The 27,974-nt window shown below is 45.8% G+C and overlaps 1 protein-coding gene across 1 annotated transcript in view; it reads left to right on the top strand.

Annotated features, from left to right (window-relative positions):
• Positions 1–336: 336 nt before the first annotated feature.
• Positions 337–27,974, top strand: part of WNT7A (Wnt family member 7A) — a 34,393-nt gene continuing 6,755 nt past the window's right edge. Inside the window, exons 1-2 of the mRNA XM_015641339.3 lie at positions 337–593; positions 11,312–11,583. Coding sequence (XP_015496825.1) covers positions 497–593; positions 11,312–11,583 — 369 coding nt within the window. The 5' untranslated portion in view covers positions 337–496. The remainder of the gene's footprint in view (positions 594–11,311; positions 11,584–27,974) is intronic.

The following is a 27,974-nucleotide window of genomic DNA, read 5'->3' as shown; positions in this document are numbered from 1 at the left end:
GCGGCGGTTGTCCCCATCCTTCCCTCCCTCCCTCCCTCCCTGCCTCCCTCTCTCCTCCAACTGTTGGACAGGTTTGGGAAAACCCTCCCAGCCCGCTGCCTCTGCTTGGCCTGGGCAGGCAGTGCCGCTGCATGCGCTTTACTTCTCCAAGGAGGAAGTTCGGTCCTGTTTTGGCAGGAGCCCACGTGCTGCTTATCTCAGCCTCGGCTTGGAGAGAGGGACAGGGAGAGGGAAGCGACAGGGGAAAGGCGGGCGCTATCCGGGGCACCTGCCAGCGCCGGAGCCGCCGCACGGGAAGGCAGCGAGTGCTGCTCTGCCTCCGGGACCTGCCTCCCCTCAGCCACCGCCGGTGTCTTCTCGTTGCAGGGGTTTCTCCTCTGTGGTGGCCCTGGGAGCCAGCATCATCTGTAACAAGATCCCGGGGCTCGCCCCCCGGCAGCGGGCGATCTGCCAGAGCAGGCCCGACGCGATCATTGTCATCGGGGAAGGGTCCCAGATGGGCATCAACGAGTGCCAGTTCCAGTTCCGCAACGGGCGCTGGAACTGCTCGGCCCTGGGCGAGCGGACGGTCTTCGGCAAGGAGCTCAAAGTGGGTACGTGCTCCCGGCCCTGCCGCCGGCCCTGCGGGTACCGGGGGTGGCACGGGCACGGCTGCGGGCCGGGGCCGGGGCAGGACGGGCGCTGGGACTTTGTGCACCTGGAGCTGCCGCTCCCGCCCGCCCGGCACCTGCCTGGGCTTCGCTTCCATGTGCGCCGGCCCCCACCGCAGGATTTCACTGCCCTGCTCGCAGAAATCCTCTCCAAAACGCTTCCCGTTCGTGTGCACAGGACAGCAGCCTTACTAATGTCCTTAGGGATGGAACAAAAGGGGACTGGCTCTTGCTGAAGGCAGCGGTGAGAGCCAGAATGCTGAGCAGAGGTGGAATTCCTCTTCCACAGGAAGAGGTGCAGGCGTCCTCACGGGGATACTGGCCTGATGTCTGTGCCTGGTGGGACCCAGGCACAGCGATTGCTCTCGCTGTGAGAGGTTCCCACCACACAAAGTCGTTCTCCTACAGCAGCTGTACTTCTGTGCCACGAGGAAAAATGGGTGTGTTCTGCTTCGAGATGTCAGGGCATTCATAAACGCTCTTCCAATCGACTGACAGACAATCCCACTTCCATTTTCTATGTTTTCAGTTATTGCAGCAGCACAAAATATATCCAAATTCTGAACTAAAGCAGCATTAATAATAACAAATGTAAATACCTGAAGAAATGGGTCTGAGGTTAAAGCTTTCATGCCCTCATTCTGCAAAACACAGTAGTGAAATTTTCTCAGTGTTTTTTTTTTTGATTCCACAGCACTTAAAATGCAAAGACCAAGGAATGTGTTTTAGATATACAAGCTAGTCTTTTTTAGAGCCACCACTGAAAGCTAATCTCTCACAGCACCACATTCCACATCCAAAAGGATCTGTGGTTTCCAGTTAAAATGGTTTCCCATGTTAAAATGAAGTTGCAAAAGCCCAAAAACCCATCAAGCAATGCTTAGCATGGTAGGAAACATGGATGTTTCATGAGGAGAGCAGGCAGCGCAGAGAACAGGGGCCAGGAGAGCTCTGAGCAGCTGTGGGAGAACCTTGTGGATGGGCTGGCCCCAGGAACTGCTCAGTCCCATGGCAGGATCTGTCCCAGTCCCTCATTCCTGGCGTTCCCGTGAAACACAGAGGTGCAGCCTTGCCACTCTGCTCTGGAAACCCTGAGAGCACTGAGCGTGTGTTTTATCACATCAGTGCACACTCCAAAACTTAGATATTTAAGGAAAGAACAGGAAGAGAGCAGCACGACTCTGTTTGAAAGCCCTGCCTTTCAACACCTTTGATAATCAGACTGGCTCAAGTAGAGAAGGTAAAAAGGCCTCTGCACAACACTGGGGAACATCTGAAAATGGAGCATTTATTCAGATCAGCTCATTGTTTCTGTTCCTTGAGCTGAGCTCTTCCTGTCAGCAATGCAGGCAACTGTTTGCCACTTCTGTCAGTGAAGAGTCCATTTGGATGGCTGACAGGTTTGGGCTCATTTAGTCTAAGAGCAACATTTCCTTAAACAGAAAATGTGAGAAGGGTTTTTTCTTCTCCCAGAAATTAGAAAATTGCGGAGTTGTTGTGGTCTGTCATGTAAACATGCTCTCAGTTCCTTTCCTCCCTTCGAAAATTGAATTATTTAGCTAGTGGGTTATATTTAGGTCCTTTTAAAGAAAGTCAATATCAAAGGAAGTAGACTTTGATCTGCCTTTGAGGTGATAACTCTTAATATGTTCTATCTATCCATTATGAGGCTAAGGTGGATAGGGCAAATTCTTTCTTGGTTTCAGAACAGAGTCAAGAGTTGAATGGCATCCAAATTACAAAACTCTGTAAAATTGTTTTAAAGAGTAACAATACCTTCAAATTTAGACAGGTTATATATGTTAATTTTAAAGTATATTTTGGTAAAAATCACAGAGGGTTGAAATCCAATGGCAAATTTTTCTTTTGCACAGACATTTTTGTGGACTCAAGGATACTCAGGCTCTCAAGCACCATGAAGTATTTTAATGTAACTGTTCCTGCTCAGGTGGTCTTCTTGTTCTTCTGCTTCTTCCCTATCAGTGGGTACAGAAACTCTATCTGACACAGCTCATCTTTCTATGGCTATGAGGAAAAGGAATCTTTTACTCTTTCCCAAGCATCTCTGCCAGGGTGTGCTCCAGGTTACCGTCCAGAAAAATAATATTTTGCTTTGGTTGGAAAAGGTACAACCTATGTGCCATAAAGCCATAAGTCAAATTTGGTGCCCACAAACAGGAGATCAGGCCTGAGGGCCTTGCCCTGAATAGGAAAGAAAGATGTGTGACATGAAGGACCATAAACCCCTACAGGAAGCATTCCAAGGTGACAGAGCACCAGAACAACACAGGCTGCTGCCATTAGGTGAGGATAATACACCCTCATTGCTTTTTTTAATTAGCCTTTGACATGGTGTGTTCCAAAATGCTATCCCAACAGCCCTGAACACAGCAGTCCCTCCCCTGGCATTTAACAGCTGACTGTACCTTTCAGGCAATTGCATCCTGAGGCTACTGCCTGGGGAGTGCAGGCCACCTTTGTTTTGCCACTTGCAATAAATTCAGTGAAACACACCTGATCTCATCCTTCTGTCTCTGTGAGGCTTCCTCTGCCTCTGGAGTGGCACTGCTGGGCTGCTCTGTGATGAGGAGATGTGAGAGTGCCACAAGCCCCCATGTGTGCAGCCAGCAGAGGCTAGCAGCAGTCTGGGAGGATGTGCCTGAGGAACTCATGTGAAAATAGGGTTTATGTGGGTCAGTCCACACAAATAAGTTCCCTTAGGTACCAGAGAGTCTTGTGATCCAAACCCACAGCTTGAATGGCACACTAAGCCACATCTTCAAATCCAGGTTTCTTTCCTTCTACCCTTGCTGAGTAATCTATTTTATGAATGTTATGCAAATGTACTGCAGTTATTTAAATTCTCTTTTAGCCATTCAGGGTGGCTCTTCTCCTGGCCCTGCTGTTGTGTAGCTGAAGGATCATGGCACTCTTTTACGTGTTTCTCTTTTCTTACCTTTAAAATGGCAATACTAACCTTACTGAAACACTTGGAATTCTCTAGAAGGAAAGCATCAAACAATATTTCCCTATTCTAACCGGTAGCATGTGAGTACCTTTTAAAATTCACATATAATCCATCTCCCAGTGAAGTAATAGTTTATTTGTACAGTTTATTGTAGAGTTGATTTGTAGAGTTACAGCAAGCAACTATTTTAATTCCTCCTAGAGCATATTTATGCTCACAGGCTTGAGATTCCTGCTCATCACAGTGGGCTTCCAAATAGTGCCCAGCACTCTCTCCATTTCTTGGGTCATTTTATCTGGTTTGCCCTTCCAAAGAGAGATTCTCCTCTCCTGACACCCTGTGGATGTCTCACCATGCCAGCTGGTGACAGCAGTGCCAAGAGCACCAGGAGGAGTCGCAAAGTGCCATCAGTTTGCTCTGCTCCAGTCACGGAGGGAACAACGGAGGTGCGGTCCAGATAGACACAGGGACGTTTTTTCTAGGCCATTCCACAGACACCTTATTAATAATGTAGAGTCACAGAGAGAATTTTTAAAATAACTGTGGAGATGATGCAACGCTGCAATTATGGACGTACTTAAAACCAAATATATTTGCCATGGTGGTCAGCAGTTCTGTTCCTGAGGACAGCCACAATCAAAACCAAGGTTTTTAAAGCAGGATAGGCCAAAACTCTCGTGCCCATCTGTCTTCAGGTGAAATGTGGTTCAAGCTTAAGGATTTGAACAGCCAGAGATGCCTTTGATAGACTCTGAAAATCAGGTTTGAGCTCTGCTGGATCTCAAGAAGAGCGAGAGCTGTGGCAAAGGCTTTCCATCAGCTGCCTCAGGGGCCTGTTTTTCAGTGTGCAGCCTCGTGAGCAGGTGGCCAGCAGTAACTGTGCTGCTGTCTCAAAGAACTGCCTTGGGACATGCCTACATTTCATGGGATCTGGAGGACAGTATCACATTGGCATCATAGTGGGTTATGATCTCCTTTTGCCACAAGTTAGCAGCACTCGCACTGTTAAACAAGAAAGTGGAGTGATGCAGACTGTTTGCACTTCCACAGAGGGACACAGCAAAGTGGAGGCTCCTGAGGACAGATCTGAGAGAAGAGAGGCACAAGAGCCCTGCAGAAGCTGCAAGGACCCAGTGGCGGGGGGAAGGATGAAGGGAATCGAGGTGTGAGTGGTGGTCTGCAAGGAACATTACAGCAAAACATTTCAGCCAGGTCTTCATCCTGGCCTTACAAAAATGCAGCAGTTCTTTGCTCTCTTCTACCCTGGAATAATAGGGTAGAATAATCAGCATAATAACAGCAACGCTTCACCCACCTGACATTACCCTTGGGATTAAGGGAAGCTGAAATCAAAAGAAGAATCCCCATGGACAGGCTGGTCCCAAAGCTGATGAGCAGAGCAGGGCAGCCCAGCACCTCTGCACACATTGAACCAGGAGAATCTGTTGTCTTTCCTGTATCCACTGTGCTGTTGGCTCTGCACTGGATTGAATTTAGCAGTGATTTGTTTCCCAGATATTAAAATCAAGTTTTCCTCTATGGTTTCAAACCACATAAGGGAAGAGGGGATGTTCCCACTCCTGCCTATTGAAACAAATGGCAACTGTCCTATAAGGCAAACCCTTCACTAACGTGTTCAGGAGCTGTCAGGAATAGCTCTCCTGCTGCTATGGAAAAGAGAAGATCTAGGACATTTTCCTCTCTGTCTGGGTAGATTTACCAGAAAAATTAACAGGAAAGTTAGGAGTAAATCTCCATATTGTGTTATGTGTTATGTAACATATATGTGTTACAGACAAATGCTTTTGAGAACATCCCAGTACAGGGTGCTGAAGAACAGATTTAATCTTCAATAATTTCAAGGAGCATTTTGATTTTAAATGCTGCTGGGTCTCTTGTGTCAGGTTTTAAAGTCTGATAGTTTGAATTCCAGAATAACAGACCAAGTGAACAGCCACTGGTAGAATCCCAGAATCTCCTGAGCTGGAAGGGACCCTCAGGGATCACTGAGTCCAACCCTGTCCCTGCACAGACACCTCAGCAGTCCCACCCTGTGCATCCGTGGGAGCAGTGTCCACATGCTCCTGGAGCTCTGGCAGGAAAGTCCTTGTTGATTTTATATTGCATAGAAGATTCCCTGCACAGGTCTATGGGAAGCTAGGTTCTGAGTGCTGCTGCACTATTTTGTTTGGTTGGTATTCAGAGGAAAGTTTGATAAATACTCTGTTTTCTGAACCATGGTTGTTATGAACCTGCCAAGATGCACAGAAAAGAAATGTCATTAACAGGAGTCTTGTTATCTAGTCAAGTAAGTCTGAATTTCTGTGCTAGGTTTCCAGCTCTTACAACCAGTTTTTGTTGTCATTGTCTTGCTGGAGAACAGCTATTTGCAGGCAAAACAGAGGCCAGGCTGAAATATGGTCTGATCATCCAAAGCTGCTTTATGCCAAAAAGTCAATCTTTCTCAGCAGGGACTGTCACTACAAGATAAAACATTGCCCCAGGGTCAATGTAGTTGGAATTCCCATCACAAGGTTTTCATACTTGCCTTCAGAGATGTCTTGTGAGTACTTGTTCCAGAAAAACAGAAAGATTGCACTGATTGGGAAGGTGGGAGATCTCCTGTGGCAAGGGCAGTGCAGGGTTCCCCAGCGGGGCTGGGGCATGGCGGCCCAGAGCCCTCTGGAAAGGGGAGACTTATTTAAACTCCAAAATAATGCCCCTGATTTTTGCAGTGCACGGGTCTTCAGTAGTAACTTTAGAAATTTGAAGAGGGTATTTTCAGAAATAATCACTTTATCTGGAGTGTTTCCTCTGCAAGAGTTTCATTGCCGATGAAAGGAGCCTTAGCTCATGAAAGTGCCCAGGGACTAAAACCCCAGAGAATTAAATGCCTCTTAAAACCACTTTGTATTTTATTTATTTGTACTAATATTTGTAAAGCCACAGCACTGTTTTATAGAGAACCATCCTTTTAATTTCAACTTAATACAATATTTTAAGGTATCAACCCCCCAAACTTCAAAAGGATACTTCAATGATTTTTTTTTAAGCTACCATTCTTATTAATCACTGATGCTAGGTTAAAGAAAGATGAAAATAAAATAACCTCCTGTACCATACGTAGTCTACAAAAGAAGGAGGAGGAGGCAAAGCACAAAGCAGGCAGGGGATGGTTTCTGCTCTGCATTTTTCCAGGCTGTGAGTTATGGCCTCTATAGAGAGATGAGGAGTAATGTTTGCTGTGGCACATAATTGGCAAGGTACGCTGTGTTTTCCATCTTTATATTTTCCCAATCATATTTCAGCTCATGTCAGTCCAGATAACTCCCTCTCTGACCCTTTGGCTTTAAATAGCAGAAAAATACAACCCATGTTTTCCAGTGAGATAAACAGAAATTTGTCTCTCTTTTATTTCACAGCTTAGTCAATTTGAGGGGGACTGATAGGGTGGGACAGGCTGTTTAGAAACACCCTTAGATCCCAAACTGCTGAGCACCTACTGACTTCCTGCAAGTAAATCCACTCTGCATTTTGTAGCCTTAGCCTTTGTTTCCCAAGCAACATCAAGGTATTGCACTTCTTTTTTTAAGAAAAGTTCCCATTTCCACACATAATCTGTGTGAATAATTTTTTTGCAGAGTTTTCAAATTTAAAGATTAAACTTAAACCCAAATGAAGTTAGCTAAATGAAAACCAGAATGCAGACCAGTCTGTACAGCTGGTAGACAGGCTGATCAGCCAAAACCCAGTCTAGAAAACATTCTTATCCAAAATCAGAGGCACACAGTGAGTGCAGAATTAAGGCTCCAAGGTGTGCATGGGTTGTGCATAATTGTGCTCAGTGTTAGGAGAGCAGGTGTCCTGGTAATATCTGTCTATATTCACCTGTGACACTCTCAGTGCTTCCTCCCCTTGTGACACCTGGCACCCCATGGTGGTGACTGTGCAGAGCCCAAAGGCAAAGGTTCTAACAGCCTGGGAAGGTGCCCTGCCCAGTGCAGGGTCTTCAGACAGGACACAGTGCTTTGGAGGAGGATCTGCATCAGCAGATGGAGCTGCAGAAATTTGGGAAGCCATCAATGCTAAGCTCTCTGCCATCAGAGCAAATGGAGCTGCAATGTGCTGCACACCTCAGTGAAGTCCAGAAAAACAGAGGAAAAGCAGGAGGATGTTTCTGTCCAATATTTGGAGAGAGCCCTGTGGTCACACAGCACTGGCTGGGGCTGGGGGGAGCCCCAGGTAAGGGTGAGGGAGCAGAGCCATGGCTGGAGCCCATCAGCTCATTGGCCTTGTGAATGGCCAGAGCAACCTCTGACTGCTCTGGATCCTTCTCTGGAGGTTCCAGTGCTTGGAGTTGAGTTCTGGAGTGTTTGCCATGGTTTGTCTGAGATAAGGAGAAGAATGTGTGATTTTTGAGCTGAAGGGATGGCTTGTAATTGTTGTACATGTCCAGGGCAGGTTGGATGGTGCTTGGAGCACCCTGGAGTGGTAAAAATGTCACTGCCCTTGGCAGGGGTGGAATGAGAGGAGCTTTAAGGTCTATTCCAACCCAAACCATTTGGGATTCCATGATTCTGTGACGGGTGACTCTCCACCTTTGTCTAACTTCTGTAGGAGTAGCTGCCTGGCCATACCTTGGTAAAGCCATGTTTCCCCCTGAGATCCTCCAGGAATTTTAACTCTCTGCTGAAATCCAAAGTAGGGGAGTAAAATTTCTACTTAAAAGGGGCAGGAACGCCCCTGTGCTCAGGTTACCCTGTTTGGGCACAAACCCCTGGGACCTCAAGCACTGTCACAGAAGGCACTCAGGCTCAGAGCTTTCCTCCCATGCTCACATTTGTGTGAGCCAGGCCAGGGTAACAAGACTTTCAAAAGTCTTTATTTTATTTATGAAAACCAGGAACAGTTGGATGCAGACATGACAAACCCACATCTCTTTATCACCACTGCACAAGTGCCAAGGCACTTCCTACCTGGGTCAACTCTTCTAGGCACTTGCCTTGTTTATCTTGTAATCTCCAAGATTTGTGTTTTTAAAAGCTGCTAAGATTTTCTCCCAAATAAGTCAAACTTATAAAATAATTTATGTAACGTAATTTATGATCAAACTAGACACTGGCTTCTGACTCTGCTTGTATTAACTAATTTTATATTTTCTACATTGCATTTTTCTCCCCTCTAAAAAGCAAAAGGACTGTTCAGCCTCTACAATGCTGAGTATGTCAGATTAAAGTGACTCACATAAGTATGTCAGATTAAAGGTCTCACAGTGGTTTTTGTTCTAGATCTTGAAAATAACTTTTTCAGAAAAAGTTGAATAAAAATAATCAAAATGGAAGGGGAAAAAGAACCACATATAAATTCAACTCTAAAATATTTCTTTGACAATGTCCCATTTGCTGCTTTGTGGAGTAGAAACCTGGTGTGGCCCCCTCAGAGATAGAAGGGAGATTTCTTACTGTACATTGTTTATCAGTGCCTTTTTCACAGTGTTGTGCTTAAAATAGGGAGGGTGTTGATGAGGGTAAACTGGAGGAGGAGCTGAACTCCAAATATACCTGAAGCCTGGAATTTCTCTTCCACATTCAGATTTTTATAAAAAGCAAAGCATTCTAGAAAACTTCATCTGCAACTTCCACAGTCAAAATGAATAATTTTATGATTTTTTTTTTTTTAAGTAAGGAGAAACAAGGAATTCTTTGAGGATGTCTGATAATTGACTGTAAGTTCCTTAATAAATTCAGCATGTAGCAGCATTAGGGAACACTGCCTTTACTAATAGAGGGCACAAAGTTGACTATTAACAGATTGTCATAATGTCATCTTGTTTTCCATTCACTTCCTCGGCATAAGGAAGTGAACATTTATCATTAAAAGCGACAAGTAGAGAAATCCAGATCATATTATAGGAAAGGGATGCAGCCAAGGCTGAAGAGTTGGAAGGTTTTTTTCCCAAGTGATGATTTTTTTGTGAAATGCAATGAATGGCAGAAATGGGCTTGTTTCATGGATAACAAACTCTTGCCAGCAGCTGAGGTCTGCCAGGACTCAACTGATGGGTGCTTGGAGAAGGGAAGTGGATTATCCCATCTGCACTCCCCTAATTAACAGCCTAATTCTGATCCTATTGATGCAGTGGTGCATTTTGTCATTGGAGAAGTAGGAGTAGGGCAAGTTCTTGGTTTGGGAGATCCAAACATTTTTAAGGGCTCTTTGATACACATGGGCAATCTCTGCAAACCTCCTCAGGCTGTGAAAGGTCCTCTCTCAGCTGAACTGTTTCCAGAAGTCTCACAGATCCTGTAGGAATGTGGGAAATCCACACACCAGAATGTAACAAAACTTCTAAAAGAGAAATTAAAACTTAGATTTAAAGTGAGAACCCTCCTCCTCAAGAAACAGAAACCTGTCATTATGGCCTTATTGCACAAAGTAATATTGGTCCAACTTCTGTCTCACAGCCCTCTGGTGAGGATGTTACTTCACCTTGCTCTGGTCATGGTGCCCTAGAGCAAGTCAGGATTTTTTCTTCATTTTATGAGGAATTTTGAAATTATTTATTTCATTAAGTCAGCACAAATGTCAGTGTTGAAAACATTTTGACACCTACAATATGAAAAAAAATGTCCCAGTGGAGTTAAAATGTTTTCAGAACAAGAGTCTAACAGGAAGTGGTTGTCCTGTAAAAAATAGCTTTTAGTGTAGAATTGAATTTTAAAATAAAAAACCTATTTCTGAGCTGAATTTTTAAAAAGTTGAGCATATGGGTATTTTAACAAATTAACCCCCAAGCCCACCTCTTTTGTTTTCCCCAGTCTTTTGCTATAACTTTAGTTTGCCTACTTCTTATAGTATCTGGAAATAATAGACATGAAGCTGCCTCGATGCCTTGGAGTGTCTACCTAGAACAGAGTCTAGACAAGATTAAGAGACTAAAATGGGTATTTATTACAGGCCTTCAACAGATACACCCTGGGCATCCAAAAGCCTCCCAGGGGCTACACCCAAGATGGACAATGGTCTTGAGTTTTTCAGACAATTATAAGCTCGGTCCCTTTACAAATCAGGGATTAATTCTCCAATTACAGCTTCAGGTAATGAAGTCATTTACCCCCAGTTTGCTCCCTCCAATTCACTTTTATTATTTTGAGGCCTGAGGCTGTCGGGTGTCCTTGAGTTCCAGGCCGAGGGGAACTGTTTTGTCTGACCAAATTGTGAAGACAGTTAACTAACACTCTATATGGAGTTTAGAGTTATACACTAAATCACTACATGATTTCAAACATATAAAAGCTAAAATTCTAAGGCATCAGCTTGAAAACACTTGATCTCCCCCTGCCTCATGGAGAGGGGATTGCTTTAGAGACGAGCATCCACCAGATCAGTACTGAGAAGGAGCAGAGCCCTGCTCGTGGCAGCAGATTCACAGCATTCCAAGAGCAGCCAGGGCTGTTCTCCCGCAGGAACTGCCCGCTGTGCCCCTCTCCTGTGCCCGCTGTGCCCCTCTCCTGAGCCCGCTGTCCCACTCTCCTGAGCCCGCTGTCCCTGTCTCCTGTGCCCGCTGTGCCCCTCTCCTGTGCCCGCTGTCCCACTCTCCTGTGCCCGCTGTGCCCCTCTCCTGTGCCCGCTGTGCCCCTCTCCTGTGCCCGCTGTGCCCCGCCCGGTGCTCACGGCCCGCTCTGCCTTGCAGGGAGCAGGGAGGCCGCCTTCACCTACGCCATCATCGCGGCCGGCGTGGCCCACGCCATCACGGCGGCCTGCACGCAGGGCAACCTCAGCGACTGCGGCTGCGACAAGGAGAAGCAGGGTCAGTACCACAAGGAGGAGGGCTGGAAATGGGGCGGCTGCTCCGCTGACATCCGCTACGGCATCGGCTTCGCCAAGGTCTTCGTGGACGCCCGGGAGATCAAGCAGAACGCCAGGACGCTCATGAACCTGCACAACAACGAGGCCGGGCGCAAGGTGAGTGGCGCCGCTGTCCCCGTGTCCATCCGGGGGCTGGCATGGGCTGTGGTGCCGCGCAGAGCAGGAGAGCCACAGGGCTGACATCATTCACAGCAGAGAATCCTCTGCAGGTTGTTGGACCATCTGCACATCAGTTGTCTAAATGTTACTCTTTGGAGCTGTGAAAAAGGAAAAAAAACCACCAAAAAATCAAACGTTTTATCTGGGAAGTCGAATGGTACTTCTGGTAAAAAGCTGCCTCCTACTGTGTGGGTGAGCGGGAGTCTCGTCAGGTTCAGACATGAACGTCTCAGTTGAAAAGGGTTCATTTTCAGCCCCACTGTCCAAACGTCGCTGTTTGTGTGAGAGCCACCCCTGCGAGGAGGGAAAGGCTTCAGCAGCAAGGCCCGGGCTGTGTCCCTGTCACTCCGTGGTCACACCGTGACACGGATTTGGGTCCAGCACAGCAGCGTTCCCACCCCATCCCATCCTGTGGGACGGAGAGCAGCTGCTGCAGAAGCAGCACTGGGGAAGGCAGGACTCCAGCAGCTCCCACACACGGCTTTCCTGGGGACCCCGGGCACTGAACACCCCGGCTTTGCTGCCTTGGCCATGTGCTCGATCTCCAGTGGCAGCTGGGGCAGGCACAGCACCCAGCCTGGTCTGAGCTGTGCTCCCCAGGTCCCTGTGGGTCAGGCATTCCCAGGCAGTCCCAGTGGGGCTGTGGCTGCCATTCCTGCGGCTGGAATAGCCAGGGATGTGTCTGTGTGCTCCCCACACCCTGGGCACAGGCCAGCAGGGCCCTCCCTGCAGGAGTTCTGCTGATCCCATCTCCCAGGTATGTCAATCCCTGCTTCCTCAGCTCTCCTTTTACCTCCTCACGTGCAATAGTCCTGATTCCAGCATCATGTGAGTGTGACTTAGAGGCAAATGGGAGAAGGAAGTTGGGAGCATCAGTTAATTTGTGGATGCTATTTTTGTTGTGGTAATTACCTGTATGCTCTGAGACAGTTGTGCTGGAGCCAGGCAGATGGTATTGAAGAAAAGCCATTTCCACCCCAAACAAAAGCTGAACCCTTCTTTAATTTAATGCTACTGTTGGAGTTTGATAGGTGAGATTCTGGGTTTTATACTGTGTAGTACCCCAGATGCCTGTGTCTGGCTCTGTGGTGTGAAAACTTGTATTTCAACACTGGCAAAATGAACCCTGAATTCCAGGAACAACTTTAATTGAGCATTAATATTTGCTAAACTAATGATCTGAGATCTTTGTTACTTAGGTTCTGGTAGCATGCAGGTACATCCTGAAAAGCTTAGTGAAACACCCACACTCACAGCCTGCTCTGCTGTACAAGCACAGACCCGGTGAAACAAAAAATAGCAGAGGAATTTCACCTTTGTGGCAAAGCTACTTCCTTCAAACGTCTGCTTGTATTTGATGGGTGCTGGCAGTAAAAGATTCCCAGGAAATGACACACCAGCCTACGCCAGACTGCAAACATGGCTGGAACTGCCTACTGGCCATAAAAATTTCCCCAAAGCAAAGCTCAAAAATACAGACAAATAGAAAAGTTTTGTTTTTTGCCTCGGCTATCCCCCAGGTACAGACCTTGGGCAGAGGAAGGCCATTGGTCCTGGTGGTGGCTGTGGGAAGGCTGGCTCCAGGAGCCTCCCCAGCCTTCCCGTGAGGCTCCCTGTGTTTCTCACCTTTCTGGGCACAATTTGCTGTCCTGAAAGCTCATGCCTGGAAGGTTCAGCTCTCCACATTGTTACGTGGGAGAGCAGCGGTTTGTGCTATCTCTGGCCATCTGCCATTTCTCCAGCAGGCTCAGGAACTTCTCTGATCTAGAGATAGATCTGCGCTTCTTCCTGCATCCCTCACAGAGCAAAACTACCCATCTTTGTTTGAACAAATCTCTGCTTGAAATCTTCAGGGGAGAGAAAGAGTAACAGGACTGAGGAGATGCTTGTTGATCCACTGCCCTGTAGAGAATGAATAAATCATGGTTTTGCTAGAGAGATTTCTTTCAGGCTTTGCTCCTGTGTGAAAGATCACAGTATTTAAAAACAATTGGCAGGGGAGGCCATTACAGGTATTTGGCATGCCAGGATTCTCACAACCTGACTCTTCCACAACAAAGACAGCCTTGTTGTGAGGTGGAACTCTCTGTTTTGGAGCAGTATGGATCTTATCAGCCTCCACACAATCTATTCATGGTGGCTTTCCTCTGGGCTACAAATTCTTGTCTTGTTTCACTCGCCCATGGCTAGGTTTTGATGATATTTATGCACTTAGGAGACAGACTGGCACCTACCAGGCTTCCAAAAATAAATCAATTCTTATTGATTTCTTACTACCACCTGTAGGCACTTCTATGCATTTCAAAAGTCAGTCCTCTCTACTTCTTTGGTCTTGCATTGTGGAGCTGTGCTGTACCCACTTACCTGGTGCTCACCTGTGACCAGGTCCTTCTTCAAGGTGACACCTGTTGCAGGTCATTCAGGAGGCACTGTAGGAAGGCACAGATCTATCAATACCGAGTTGTCTTCTTGAGAACCACTGATAAAATCATCCATTCCATCTTGGCGGGTGAGAATGGTCTGCTGGGATTACTGGGAGCACTGGACATAGAAGGGACTGTAGGGTATGAGCTGACAGAGAACCACCAGGAAAAGTTTGACCCAGGATTTCTGGAGACCTCAGTTCAAGGCTCTCCAGCCTCTCACAGGAGCCCTAGGAACTCTGTGTCCTGTTTTACCCAGGCAGTGTCTCTGTGCTCCCTGGGATGCCAGCAGCAGTCTCTGAACATCCTGAACACACAGCTCTGTCAGAGCAGGGACACAGTTATCCAGGGAATGGGCCCAGCCCCAGGGCTACCAGAGCTCCAGGAGCTTCGGGACAATGTTCTCAGGGATGCACAGGGAGGGATTGTTGGAGTGTCTGTGCAGAGCCAGGGGTTGGATGGGGTGATCCTCGAGGGTCCCTTCCAGCTCAGGATATAATGGGATTCTACAGTCTGTCAGCTCTTGCTGGAAATGAGACAGCTGAGGAGGATTTCAAAGATCACAGCTGGAGAACATCCCTGTTCTGTTGCTGAACAGTTTGGGTCATGCAGTGCTTGGAAATCCCTGGTGCATGCCCAGGATGCAGCGAGGAGCAGCCCCTGGGAGCAGTGTGGGGGACATGACCCATTCCCACCTGCTCCCCCACAAACACAGCCAGGGTGCCCATGGGTCCTGCAGCCAGGGGCAGCTTTCCTCACACTGAAGGACAGGGCTCTGGCTCTTTCTCTGTCTGGGTGACAATCCAGCAGGACTCACTTGTAGCACAAGTTTCTGGGACTGGTGGAAGGGCAGAGTTCTGAGCAGGGGTCACAAACACCCCACCAAACTGGCCCTGAGCAGCCCCAGAGCTTCACCTCATTTGTCAAACCTGGTGGAGAGCAGCGATTTCTGACCTTCAGAAGCAGAGTTTAGGGTGTCTTTCCTCTTTGAATTAGTGTTTCCTGAAGTGCTGATTCACTGCAGGAAGGAGCAAGCAGTACAGTGGGAACAGGAGAAGAATTCAAAACAGCTGGGTCAGAAAAGGGAGATAAAGCTTCAATTAATTTAAAGGCATAATCCTTATTTGCCCTGCAAACTTCCATGTGAGGAGGAATAATTGCAAGACTGAATTGTCTGTTAGCAAATTTGTCTTCTCAAATATGAAGTTGATTAAATTACTGTAAGTAACACAATAATGTATGTCTGAGAGATATTTATGCTCCAGGAAATAAAAATGTTATTCTCCAGGTTATCCTGCTAAAAAATAGCAAGGTAGATACTGAAGGGCACTACACATTCTGGCTGTAAACATTTCATTCTGACAGCATGGCAAGGTACATGACCAGACTGCTCTCTCCTCTTTTTTTGCCTGTGACATTGAAATTTCACGAATGGCATCTTGCATCAGCGTTACATCATATTAAGTATAATGTAATATTATGAGTCATTGTTATAAATCATGGGCACAGGCTGCATTAGAGGGCTTTTGCCTTCAAGAGCACATCAAGGTGGATTTTTATTCAGCATTTTTCTTTGGAGGCATGTGTAGGTACATGAACTTTGCAATGTCTTTCCATCCTCTGGATCAGGAGCATTTCAGATTTCCCCTTCAGCTCTGAGGCTCCCAGGGGATGTGCAGGATGTGCCTGATGGAGCTGCTGCAAACAGCAAGCAAAGCTGTGAGCACCCAGGAGATGGTGTTCCTAAAATGAGTCGTGCAAGGATCACAAAAGACTGACGTGTTTAGTGTTTTATTCTGAAAAAAACTGCAGCAGTGCTCAAGTGATACAGTGGCATTCAGAAAGCACAGAGCTCAGGGCATCTCCCAGGCTGTCCTGGAAAGCCACACTTGTGGGACTCTGTACTTGGTGCTTCTTTCACCTCAGGAGGACATTGCCACCGTGAGACTTCCTGGGCATCTTCCCTCTTCTTGTGTGATGTGCAGTCACCACCGCAATTAACTCTCTCTGGAGGGGACAGCTATTTCTACCTCTCTCAAAATACTTTTTCCTTTAACTACACTTTCTCCTACCAGCAGCAGCCCAGAACACAACCTCCTGCAGATGAACCACTTAAAAAGCTGTGAGCATCATGTTGGAAAAGAGACAGAGATGATAAAAGAGGCTGCCAAACGACATAACATTTCTATTTTTCTGAATATAGGCCTGAAATTCTGGGGATTTAATAGTTCTGCCTGAGCTAAATGTTAAAGCATGTGAAAATATGCAGTGGAAGGGGAGTGCAGCTTGTGGGCTTGCAGCCCCAGTGGAGTGGCTGTGCCTGGGGAAGACCAGTCTTGCAAGAGGGACCACATCATTCCAGCAGCTCCTGGTAGGTAGGAGCTCTGCTCTCAAAAGATAACCAGGGATGCTGGTCTGCTTGGCAGGCACAGCGCTAGCTGGGCACAGCTGGGTGCCAGGGGGACACAGAGGCACAGAGGAGCCAGGAGATTCCTTCCCAGGGATGTGGCTGCTGTGACCCAGTGCCTCCACACAGCCCAGCTGGCTGAGAAAGCCACACTGCCTCCTGCTGCTCCCTGTCCATCAGCAGGAATGGCTCTAATGGCACACACCAGAATAAAGCTCCAGTGTCTTTGTAATTGTCACAATTGCTGAAGACTCCAGAGAGTCTCAGAGAGTGGCTTCGAGCCAAGCAGGATGAGGAGAGGCTGCCCTGACACTCCTGGCAGCAGCAGTCAAGGGATACTGGAGTACCAGCAACACAGCCACGTTTCCTGGAGTTCAGGATTTAGCAGTGCCTTTGCAATTGCACTTCACATTTTCCAGTGTGGTGGTGGTTTTTTGTTGTTTTTTTTCTTGGTTTGGTTTGGTTTTTCTGGCATGGAAATGTTCGTCATTTTCCTGTTCAGAAACTCCTATTCTTAATGTTAGGGATGCTCCTCAGACACTCAGCTGAATGGTGCCCCTTGTTGACAGTGGCAGTGACAATTCTGCCAGACCCACTGTCACTTTCAGAGCTGTGATAGGGGAGGTTGGCAGATCTTGACCTGCAGCCTGGCAGTGGCACCACTGTGCTGGAGACAACCTTGCCCAAAACATCCTGCAAACCATCCTTGGCCAGGACAGCACACAGCACTTCCACTAGCAGAGCAGTAGTATTAATAGTTAAAGAAATGGCTCTACGTCACACAAACACAGGAAGTCTGGTGCTAGGTGCAGCAGATATGCCTATGTATAGGAGCTCTGGGAGCTCTCCTGGTACAGTATTTTGCCTAGATTAAAACCAGGCAGACAGAGAATGTTTAGGAGAAGATTTACACACAGGGCTTGTGCCTCACTGTAGCCAGACAGAATCTGTAGAATCTTTGCTGTGAGTGTAGAGGCAAAGAGGAGTGTCCAGCCAAAGACCTGGACCCAGTTCCATTTATCCAAGGTACACCCAGTCCTGAGTCCCTGCCTTCCCACCAAGCACTCCAGCCCCAAGGCCTGGCACCCCAGCTGTACTTGAGTGCAATTAGAAAAGGAGCCTTAAATGCCACCAAGTCTGTCCTGGCAGCTTCGTCACCCCGCACTGGCTGGGGGCAGCAGGATTCCCAGAAAGGCCAAGCCCTGAGTTTGGAGTAAATCCAGTTCACTGAATGGCAAAGCTCCCTTTGAGGCTGATGGGACCACAGGGCACGGCTGAGTGCTTCCAAAATCCCATCCAACTCTGTCCCAAGGCTCTGCTGGGCAGCCTCCTAGGTGTGAAAAGAAATACACATCCCTTGAACCCTTACATCATTTTGTTTGTTTGAAAGGATCAAGGCACTATTTGTGGCTTTCCTACTTTTTAGATAATAGCCTTAAAGCCAGTCCAAGCTTGACAGACAATCTCTGCATCTTCTCAACAGCCCAGAGTAAAGATAAAGGAAGCATTAATGTTGGTCTAAATTATGAGAGGGAATTGGACTGCACAAGAACTGTAATCCACAAGAATGAATTTTCATTCCACTTGTCCTCCACTTTCAGCTAATCAGAAATGGTGATACATAGTCCTACTTGTATTTTGGCTTTCAGCTCCCTCCTATATCTCATGTGGTTGAAAACTGAATTCCTGATTTATGCTGGAGATTAGGGAATGATAAATGCTATCACTTGCCTGCAGTCACAGTTTTAGAAGATTCTGGCATTATGAGAAAAACATGCATTTCATGTGTGTGATTACTGGAGCTGACAGTCTGTCATGCTGCTGACAGAGAGTTGGGACTGAGGGCCAGGCTCTCTTCATAAATAACAAAGGTCTCAATTCCAAATTTAATATCGTACACCTTTTATAATGGCAATGATCAGATGCCTGCTTTGATAATTAATTTGCTCAGCAAAGCCACTGGCTGGGTCACAGGTTTCTGGACAATTTCTGAATTAATCTGGCCTTCCTCTTCAGACAGTTAGCAACACTTCCCATAGGACCACACTTGTCATTCAGTGCTCAGAGGGGAATATCAGCTAGACAGAAATAGGTGCTGTGTAGATTATTCACTGTTCCCAGGGTTTTCAGCACCTTTGGAGCCTTGAGAGAGTCTTTAGTGTATCTCCTGTTGCAGAACAAAAGAAATGTTACGGATTTGAAGCAAGTGTAGCTTTCACAGAGCACAATCATCCCACAGCAAATTCCTGCTGTGTTTGAGGGTTGTAAAACTTACCCTGGTCACAGAACAAAAAAAACTGAAGGGTTGGGAGAGAATGAGCTTCAAGGTCTCTTCTCACCATTCTGCAACTCTATGAAAAGTTGCAAGAAAGAAACCAGCACTTGTTATCCTTCACTGTGACCTATGAGCTTGGCTGTCATGCCTTATATTGTTTTTATTAACCTGTGCTCTTTGATGTTTTGAGAAACATCATTTTAATCAGAATCCAAGATTTTAGAGCTTCATACCTAAATTTCAGCCTAAGTTACTGAAAAAATTTCAGAAATAGCCATTGAGAATTGTTCTGTTTCTTCCAGCTGACATTTGTCACACTTGCAAGTTTAGGTTTCCAAACCTAAGACTGATTTCCTTGCCTATTATTGGGATCTTCCATATCCAAACTTTAGCAAAACTCAAAGAAGATTGGCCAAGTCAGCAGGAAACCAATGGTTAAGCCAGTTCACTGAGAGCACTTTTAATGCAGAAACAGGCTGTGTTTATGAGTGAAGGGCACACCAAATTCTGGTGAAGATCTCCCACTGTTCAGCCTCATTCATTGCATCTCTGACAAATTAAACCTTAGCCTTGGACTTGGGCCTGGATTTCTTCTCCATGCTGTGTCAACAGGGGTGGAAACGAATCCTCTGCAGTTACAGCCCAGACCTCCTGAGCCTGAGCTGGAAGTATCTCCAGGAAAGTTTCCAGGAGCCTCAGTGATGAGTCAGGAACATGAACTCAGTTACCTGAGCTAAGCCTGTAACCTAACAGAGGTTTTGGTGAAACTGAAAGTTAAACCAGGGTTTGGGTCAAACCTTGTCATTAACATGTGGTGGCAGAAAACTCTGAACCCATAAAGCCCTGAATGCTCACCAATAGAAATAATTGCTGGCATGTGCTGTACAAATGGAACAGACTACTGCTTTAATGGAAAGAGTTTCCAGGTATTTTGAAGTAAACAATTTAAAAATCAATGAATGAAGAACAATCTTTTAGTCCAAGGACACAGACAAGGCCTGTTGGTACTGGAAGGATGTGAAACTGAGCTATGGAAGGATAGAAAGTTTTCAGGGAACTGTAAGGAGGATGCTTGGCTCTCGTGCCCAGTTAGTGCCAGAAGGCAATGGGATTAATTTGAATTAGTGATGGTTATTGAAGCCAGCCTGAGCCTGCTGGTACTTGAAAGTGAGCTGCACCTAAAGGGTGTCCCTGGGCCAAGCAGCAGGGATGTCACAGCGTGGATTGCAACCCAGATCCGAGCCAGCTCCATCCTGGTGCACCAGCCAGGCTCCTGTGGGAGCGGGCTGAGGGAACCAGCCTTGCCTACAGCATTCCAGATCCTGTACCAAAAATGAGGCCACACACAGTTCAGGGACAGCCACGCGCCCTCTGACAGAGCTGCTCCCCCAGGAGATGTTCACTGAGTCACAGCACACACTGTTATCTTTGGGTGGATAAATCCTGCAGGCGTAGAACAATTAACTATTGAGAGGGCACAATAGCCTGTAAATGAAGAGGTGCAACAAGGAGTCAAGAGAATGTGTCCAAAAAATTCGGAAAACTTAGATTAAGGCTTCACAGCAGTTTCTTCAAAATGTCTACACTTTGTCATATTTAGTTGAAATTACTTTGAAATTTCCAGTGGGAAATGAGAAGGCAGAAGGGAGCCAGACACCAAGTGAGCACTTTGCTTTCCCAGGGAATCAGCCTGAGAAGTCTGCCTTGCTATACTTAGAGCAAATTTAGACTGAAAGGTGTAATCAAAGTCCTAAAATATTTTCTAGAAAACTGTAGATTTAAATAACCATGCTAAAGAATACCTTAGCACTAAGATATTTGTTTAATTTGATCCAACAGACTTCTGCTTTATATTAAGGTAGCCTTTAATGAGAGATTTATAACATTGAGATCAGACTAAAACACTGAAGTTGCACTATGGATATGTATGGTTTCTTTAGCTGACAGTTCATGTACAGGTGGAACTGGTGTTTAGCTCTGTTACAGGCATCCTGTGGCCTTCTGAACTGCAGACCTGGATCAACTGGTTAACCCATAGCTAAAAACTTCCCTCTCAAAGTGAAGAGTCACTTGTGCATGGCTTATAAAGAGGAACCATCAATGGCATTGTTGGCTGATGCTGCTGAACTCATGCATAAGTGGTGAGCAGGTAGATCAGTTCAGAAAAAGCAGCAGCACTGGGTGGTGTGAGGGTGAGCTGGCCCAGGGGAACCCCCTCCATCCACACAGCAAACCTCAAGTGTGAATTCTGTTAGCATGTGATTGCTTTCTAAGACAAAAACTTCAACTCTTGCTTAGAATGATAGAATTGCAGAATCACAGGCTGGTTTGGGTTGGAAAGGACCTTAAACCCATCCAGTCCCAGCCTGGCCTTGGGTACTTCCAGGGACCCAGGGGCAGCCACAGCTTCCCTGGGCACCCTGTGCTTAGGCTGCACTCAACATTACACATACATTTAGGAAATTCCACTTTCTTCTGCAGAGGAACAAATATTCATGGAGAACAGGCCAGAAGATCCCTGTTAAAATTCTTGGCCTGGGTCCGGGTGTGCTGCTCTTGGCAGCTGCGGGGCTGCAGAGAGAGGCTGTGCTGGTAGGATCTTATCTCTGATAAGTGGGAGCTATTTGAAAATGTGGAAGTGTGGACCTATTGTCCCAACTGCAGCAAGAGGGGGAAAGCACTTTTGGATTAAACTTACTTGGAAAGTCATCTTTGTAATATTAAAATTGGCACCAAAATCATACTACTTCATGATATCATGAGTATTTTGAATTGTAAACACAAAATATGTGTAAGTCTCTTCACAATACACACTCTGTCATTGTGATCCAGCTTCTGCTTTACAAGAACTAACATAATTGCATGGAGATTATCTGGAGCAATAATGAGAAATTTCTCTTCAACTGACAAGAATGGCTCTCACTTCCCTGATCAGCTGTTTCTTGGTGTGTCAGCCTGGTGAGATCCCTCCCAGGCTACAGCCAGCCGTGGCAATGGGCTTGGAGCTTCTCCCACAGCCCAGGTCGTGCTATCCCTGGAGAGTAGTGGGGAGTAGGAAGGGAATGGGAGTGGGTGTGAGGTAGCTCAGAGGCTTTTCCCAGCTCAGTAATGCCAGGTAGGCAAAGCAGGCCATGGGTGCCTCTCCAGTGATGTTTATGGAGCTGTGAACAGTGTTAGGGCTGAAGTTTAAATATGTCTCTCTGTACCAAATACAAGCATAGCTCAGGCTTCATTCTAGACCAAAGGAGTTAATGAAAAAGTTGAGCTAAAAAACTTTGTGTTTTTATAGAGGCAGTACTGCAAAATCGATGGAGAATTACTTTGACATCGCCTGAAAAGGTTGATAAAAAGGAAAACCATCCCGTATAACTAAAACTACTGTCTTGGAGAAGTTAACATTTATATGACATTTTTCAGCATGATGAATAATGTCCTGTGTGGTATCATCTGCTGGGTACCTAAGGGTTAACTCTCACAGTTTGGTATGCAAGCAAATGAACCTATAACTAACTGTGTGTGGCTATTGGTTGGAGATCTTTGGAAGCAATATGAAGTGATAATATTTTGCAGCTCCTGCTCCTGCCAGTACCTGGCTTTGTTAGTTTAGCACAAGAGGTGTTTCCTGATTACTTGTCTGGAACCAGCAAGGCTGCTCTCTTGGTTTCCATCACTCTTTGGAAACTTTTCTCTCGACAGCTTACACATTTATCAAAATACTCTACCTGGTGGCTCCCAATTCTTTGTACACAATCCTTTACTGCCAGCACCACTTCACTGGAGAGCCTCCCCTCCACTGGGGAAGGCGAATTTCAGTGGGAATGAGTCACACCTGTCTCCATGTGCATCCAGTGTGATAAAGACAAATTCCAGTTGTGTCATTTCTTGTTTTCCCTGCATCTTTTTTATGTGCAGAATAGCTTAGGCTCCATGACAAAGCCCAAAGCAAGGGGCAGCAGTGTCATCCTTGTCTGAATAACTGTGAGACTTTAACTCATTGTGTTCCCAAACTGAGGAGCATAATTAAATTCAGTTCCTCCAACCTGTGAGTGTTTCCTGTTTCTTCGGAACTATCACGCTAAAGCATAAACTACAAGCACAATGACCTTCTTAATGCCATCTTTGTTCAGAAGCCCAGAGAATGGGTGAAGATCACAATCCCAAGATCAAAACTTAAACCAGACACTCTGGACATTGGATGCTGGAAGGATTGCATTGATTTGAAGGGGTCAAGGTCAGCAGACATTGCTCAGTTTCGATTTCATTGACTTCACTATTCTGATCCATGCATTGACTGCAGAGATGAGCTTGTAGGGTGAAGCAGGGATTAAGGAAAATGATGTTTTTAACAATGGACATCCATGACATTTTTAATATGTAGCAAAATACCACACAGATCACTATTTTAGAGAGTCCTGACTGGAAGTATCAGTATTTTAGGGGGATTTTTAATTGGTGACCGGAATGTAAAGGAGGTAGATACGATCTAAGGAGAAACATCTGGGTAGCATGTCAAAAGGCAGAAAAATTGCTGCCTCATTTTCTTTCTAAACTTAGTGTCTTACTGTCAGTGAGCACCATGCTGTTTGTTCATTTCCAAAACTTCTCATCATCATCTTTTATTCACTTCTGGCATGAACCTTCCATCCCGTATCTTTTTGGAAAGGAAGATACGTACCGTGGAAAACTTGTTTAGTGATAGGAAGGAAAGCTAGATAACATAACCAACAACTCTTATCTGCAATTCTGTGCCACCACCCCCATTCCCAGCCTATTTCAGCTTCATTCTACAAAGTGCCCAGGTAGGCCAGACAGCAAGACTGTTCAGTATTTCACAAGCTAAAATCCATCATGTCCACAGTGTCAGTTTTGCTTGGACAGCAGCAAGTAACAATCCTAGATAAATTTTCCCTTAATCTCACTATCCCATTTCAGTAAGGATCTAGGAAATCACATTTTCATTTAATTATAGAATATAAAATCACATGTTGAATGTCTTTAAGGCAATTCAGCTATATTCAAATAATAACAAGTGAAAGCACATTAAAAGAAACCAGATTTTTTTTCAGAACTATTTTTTCCAAGTTCCTTTTTATGACAGATATATAAACTTCCTACATGATGACACTTACTTGGCACTGCATTGATCCAGTCTAATCTAGGTGATAATGTGTCTCACAAGAGTTACTTTTCAAAAACAAGTAGTTTATCAAACACACTGACAGTTATGTTTTCAAATTATTTCCATTTTTTCTGTTAAAATATTTGCTTGCTTTTAAATAGAAAACCCCTCAGAACCAAAAGGAAAGTGGTGCTGCAGGCTGCTGTACCCAGGAGCTGGAACAGCAGTGACCCCTCAATAAACTGCCAGGCCACCTTTCAAATAGTGACCCTTTTTCATCAGCAACTGAGAAAGCACAATGTCCACACCAGGACCCCCCATTTCCCAGCTACTTCCAACAGATACTGGGAAAATGCTGCTCTCAGTCTCTTTTCTTATGTAACATTTACCTAAGCATTAAATTAGAAATTTGTCATTGGAATTTGTAGTTTTCCAACAGCATTTCCTGTGAAGGGGTGGGTGAGGAGGTTTTGCACTGAATGTGATACAGAAAACAGGAACTTTATCCCAGCCACATCCCTTTAAAGCACTGGAAACCCAACCTGAGGCTGCGGCTCCAACTCGGGAATTAATGGTTTTGATTTGCATTTTGATGATCAAAGACAGATGAAAGTGCAGATCCTTTCTGTCTGGGGAGAGCTGGGTTGTGTTCAGGAGAGAGGTGAGAAGGAGAGGGGTCCCAGGGCCCTGCAGCTGTTATCAGAGCAGTGGGGAAGGGACAGGGTGAGGGAGGAGAGAACACCTGGAGAGGGCCTGACTCCACAGGGGATTTTGGGGTGTCACTCCTCTCAAACCCCTACAGTTGCTGAGCTGTCAGTATCAAGGGCTGCCACATCATGCCCACTGTCTCTGCAGGCAGGATCCTGATGGAGGTAAACACAAACTTGAGAGCCTCATTTGCCTTTCATAAAGTGTGATTAGGTTTGCAGAGCAGTCAGAGAGAAATCCTGAGGGCTGGGCAAGCTCAGAGCCTGAGCCACATGCACGGGATCCACTGGCACAGGTACTTGTGTGAAACCACAAGGGCTTGGGCAGAAGTTTATCCCAGGAGCAGATAAGGTATTCTCCCAGAAGGACCAGGCACCCGAGGAAAGATTCCTGAGGAAGAATTCAAATTTTGAGGACGAATTTCTTTATTGAAAGGGTTGTTAAACGTTGGCAGGGGCTGCCCAGGGCGGTTTGGACTCCTCCATCTCTGGAGGTGTCCAAGGACACCCTGGATGTGGTACTCGCTGCTCTGGGCTGGTGTCAAGGTGGGAATCAGGCTTGGACTGGATGGTCTGGGAGGGCTTTCCCTCCCTAAATGTTTCTGTGGTTCTGAGGTATTGTGACACTTCACAGAGCAGCTCCTACAGTTTGAAAAAAGGCAAAGGTTTGAAAAAAGGCCTTATGGGTTGAGAAGAGCATTAATTAAGTCATGTGAGAATCCATCTCATTACATCCCACCTTTTGAAACCAATTATGTCCTTTTTGTCCCAAGGTCAGCTTTCTTCAAAAATAACAACAATAAAAGCATTCTGTGAAATTTACTTTCTGGACCCAGAAGTGGTGATAAATTGATTTAGTCTACAGCAAGTCGTGGAGGTTATCAGAAGTATAAGAAAAATATGCGGGAGAGAATATTTTTTGCTGCATTCCTCTCAGCTTTTACTGGCCCTGCTCTCATTCATTTGCTATTCTGCACAGTGTTAGGCAGTGGCTGAAGGGTGCTGGCTCTGTGATTTAAACTACACAACTTGCTCAGGGAGAGAGGAACACATCTCATTCTTTTTTTTGTCAGCACAGTTTGCACGTGCTGACAGCATTGTGGGAGCAATATGACCATGTGGAAAGTCTAATTAATACTTTTTCTTTACTTGTTTGACATACTGGGGAAACTGCATTTCAAAAATAATTTCTGCATATGATCAATTTTTCATAAAGATGAAGTAAAGGGCAACTAATATTTTAGGCAGAAAGTACAAAAATAAATATGAAACTATGAAGGGCATACAGAAAATGAAACTAACCTCCTGCTTTGGGTAGCATAGGGAAAGGTCAGAGATAGGACACAAAAGATTGAACTTATGAGAGTATAAAATTTCTGAAGTCTTCATTTTTGAGAGTGTCATGACTTCAAGTCTGGAACAAGTTTTTCTGCTCTTTAAAACAAGCAATCCTTTAGTGAAGGTAGATGGTGGTGTTAGGAAACCCCACCCAGCTGTGGTGTTGGCAGCAGGGTGTCATTTATCAGAATGCTCTTGGCTCTCTTCATAACCAGCCCTCAGACCAGCAGGTTGCCTGATTTTTCTGATACACCTATTCCAAGGAAAGTGCAGAGTTGGTTTGATTGATGTAGGTCGTGCTGTGGTGATTCCCCACTCATATTTTATTTAAAATACAAAAATTCTTGTCATGAGAAGAAGGGTTCAACCTGCCTGTGGTGGCAGGATTTTTGATGTAGTTACAGCTCATGGTGTTCAGGAGCAAAGTTGTTTGATACTGACTTCAGATACTCTATTGCACAGATTCACTTATCAAAAACATGAGAAAAAATATTTTGGCTGCACTTAATAGAATCTTCATAAGATGTTCAGGTGAGGTATCAAAGCCTGTGTGGAATGAGTCACTCAGTGTGGGACACAGTTGTTTCCAAGCTCATCCCAGTCAGTTTGCCAGAGGAGATCAGTGCAAAATGTGCTCCTGCAGAAGACATTTGACAACAGCTCTGTGTATATAATTAGTGGCCATCCACTGATGGGAATATTTTCCATCTTTTCTGGTTAAGTACACCTTTGCTAATTTTAAACTTGTATTTGAGTGGTTTTTATGCAGTTTCTCACATTTCTTAAATAATCCATAAGATTTGTCTCTGACAGCAGGGTTTCTTTTTTTTCCAATCAAAAAGCACCAAGTATTGTACTGCCCATAGATTTCAGAGCTTTGGGACTAGAACAGTCCTGCAAGTTACTTAAACAGTAGCACCCTTTTGAGATTAAGATCACACTTGGATAAAAGAAGTGATAGAGACATGTCCTAATAACTTCAGGAGATAAAGTCCTTTTGTTGTCTGTCCAGTCAGTGCTACCCATCCACCCAGTGCCCTTTCCAATTCCTGGTCTCACTCTACACATGATTTGGTTCTCAAGTTATTTTGCTGAAAGATTTAATAATACATGGCTTTATTATATTAGCTTAAAACATTATTTTTATTCAATGAATCCTTTCCAATAGAAAAACAAATGTATCTCAACATTATTCCCAAAGTTTGAGGATCTTTGTCTTATTTAAGGAGTTACAATTGCCTTTGTAATAATACAAATTACCAATCCTCACCTTCCAGCAGCTGAAAGGGGCATCTCCTCACAGCCCTCCCCAGCCCACTGAAATGCTGTGGCCTCTTTCCAAGCCCTGCCATGTTCTTCTCTGGAGTGAAAATGTCCCTAATTTTGCCAATACTTGTACTTTCCTTAACCTTCAGTGAAGGTGTGTGTGCAGACATTTGCAGAAGACAGGGATTTCCTGACACAGGTGATCTGATGTCAGACAAATTTAGGCAAGATCATGGCCTTGGTGGACAGGAGTCAGTGTCTCAGTAATTACGTGGGCTGAACATGCAGCCTGGGGCTGGGGTTATTCAGGCTGCAGCACTGGAGGGTGCCTGGCCGTGTATGGATCCTGTTCCCATGGGAATCCTGCTGGAGGGGGGATGATATGGAGGTGGGATGATCTCCAGGTTTGAGATGTAGGTTCTTCAGCACAGCTTTGGCATGGAGGGCTGCAGAGTTCTGGTGGCTGAGCCAGGGCTGGGCAGCCCCTGACCCCACTATGTGGAGTGTGGGGTCATTGGGGAACTCATCTGCTTTGGTGCTGGGAGCCCAGGACACCCCACTGAGTAACTCAGGACAGACTTGGGGCTGAGAAGAGCCCTGTGTGGGTGTGAGTGGTGTGTCTAAGCACACCAGACACAGGACCAAAGCTCCATGTGCCCCCCAGCAGGGTGGGACACCCAGGACCCCTGGCTGTGCCTGCCCCAGCCAGGCTCCAGGACCACAGCAGGAGCTGGAGCAGCCCCAGCCAGGCTCCAGGACCACAGCAGGAGCTGGAGCAGCCCCAGCCAGGCTC

Source organism: Parus major, chromosome 12, assembly GCF_001522545.3.
Source record: "Parus major isolate Abel chromosome 12, Parus_major1.1, whole genome shotgun sequence".
NCBI classification, from domain to species: Eukaryota; Metazoa; Chordata; class Aves; order Passeriformes; family Paridae; genus Parus; species Parus major.
This window is presented reverse-complemented; position numbering and strand designations above follow the sequence as displayed.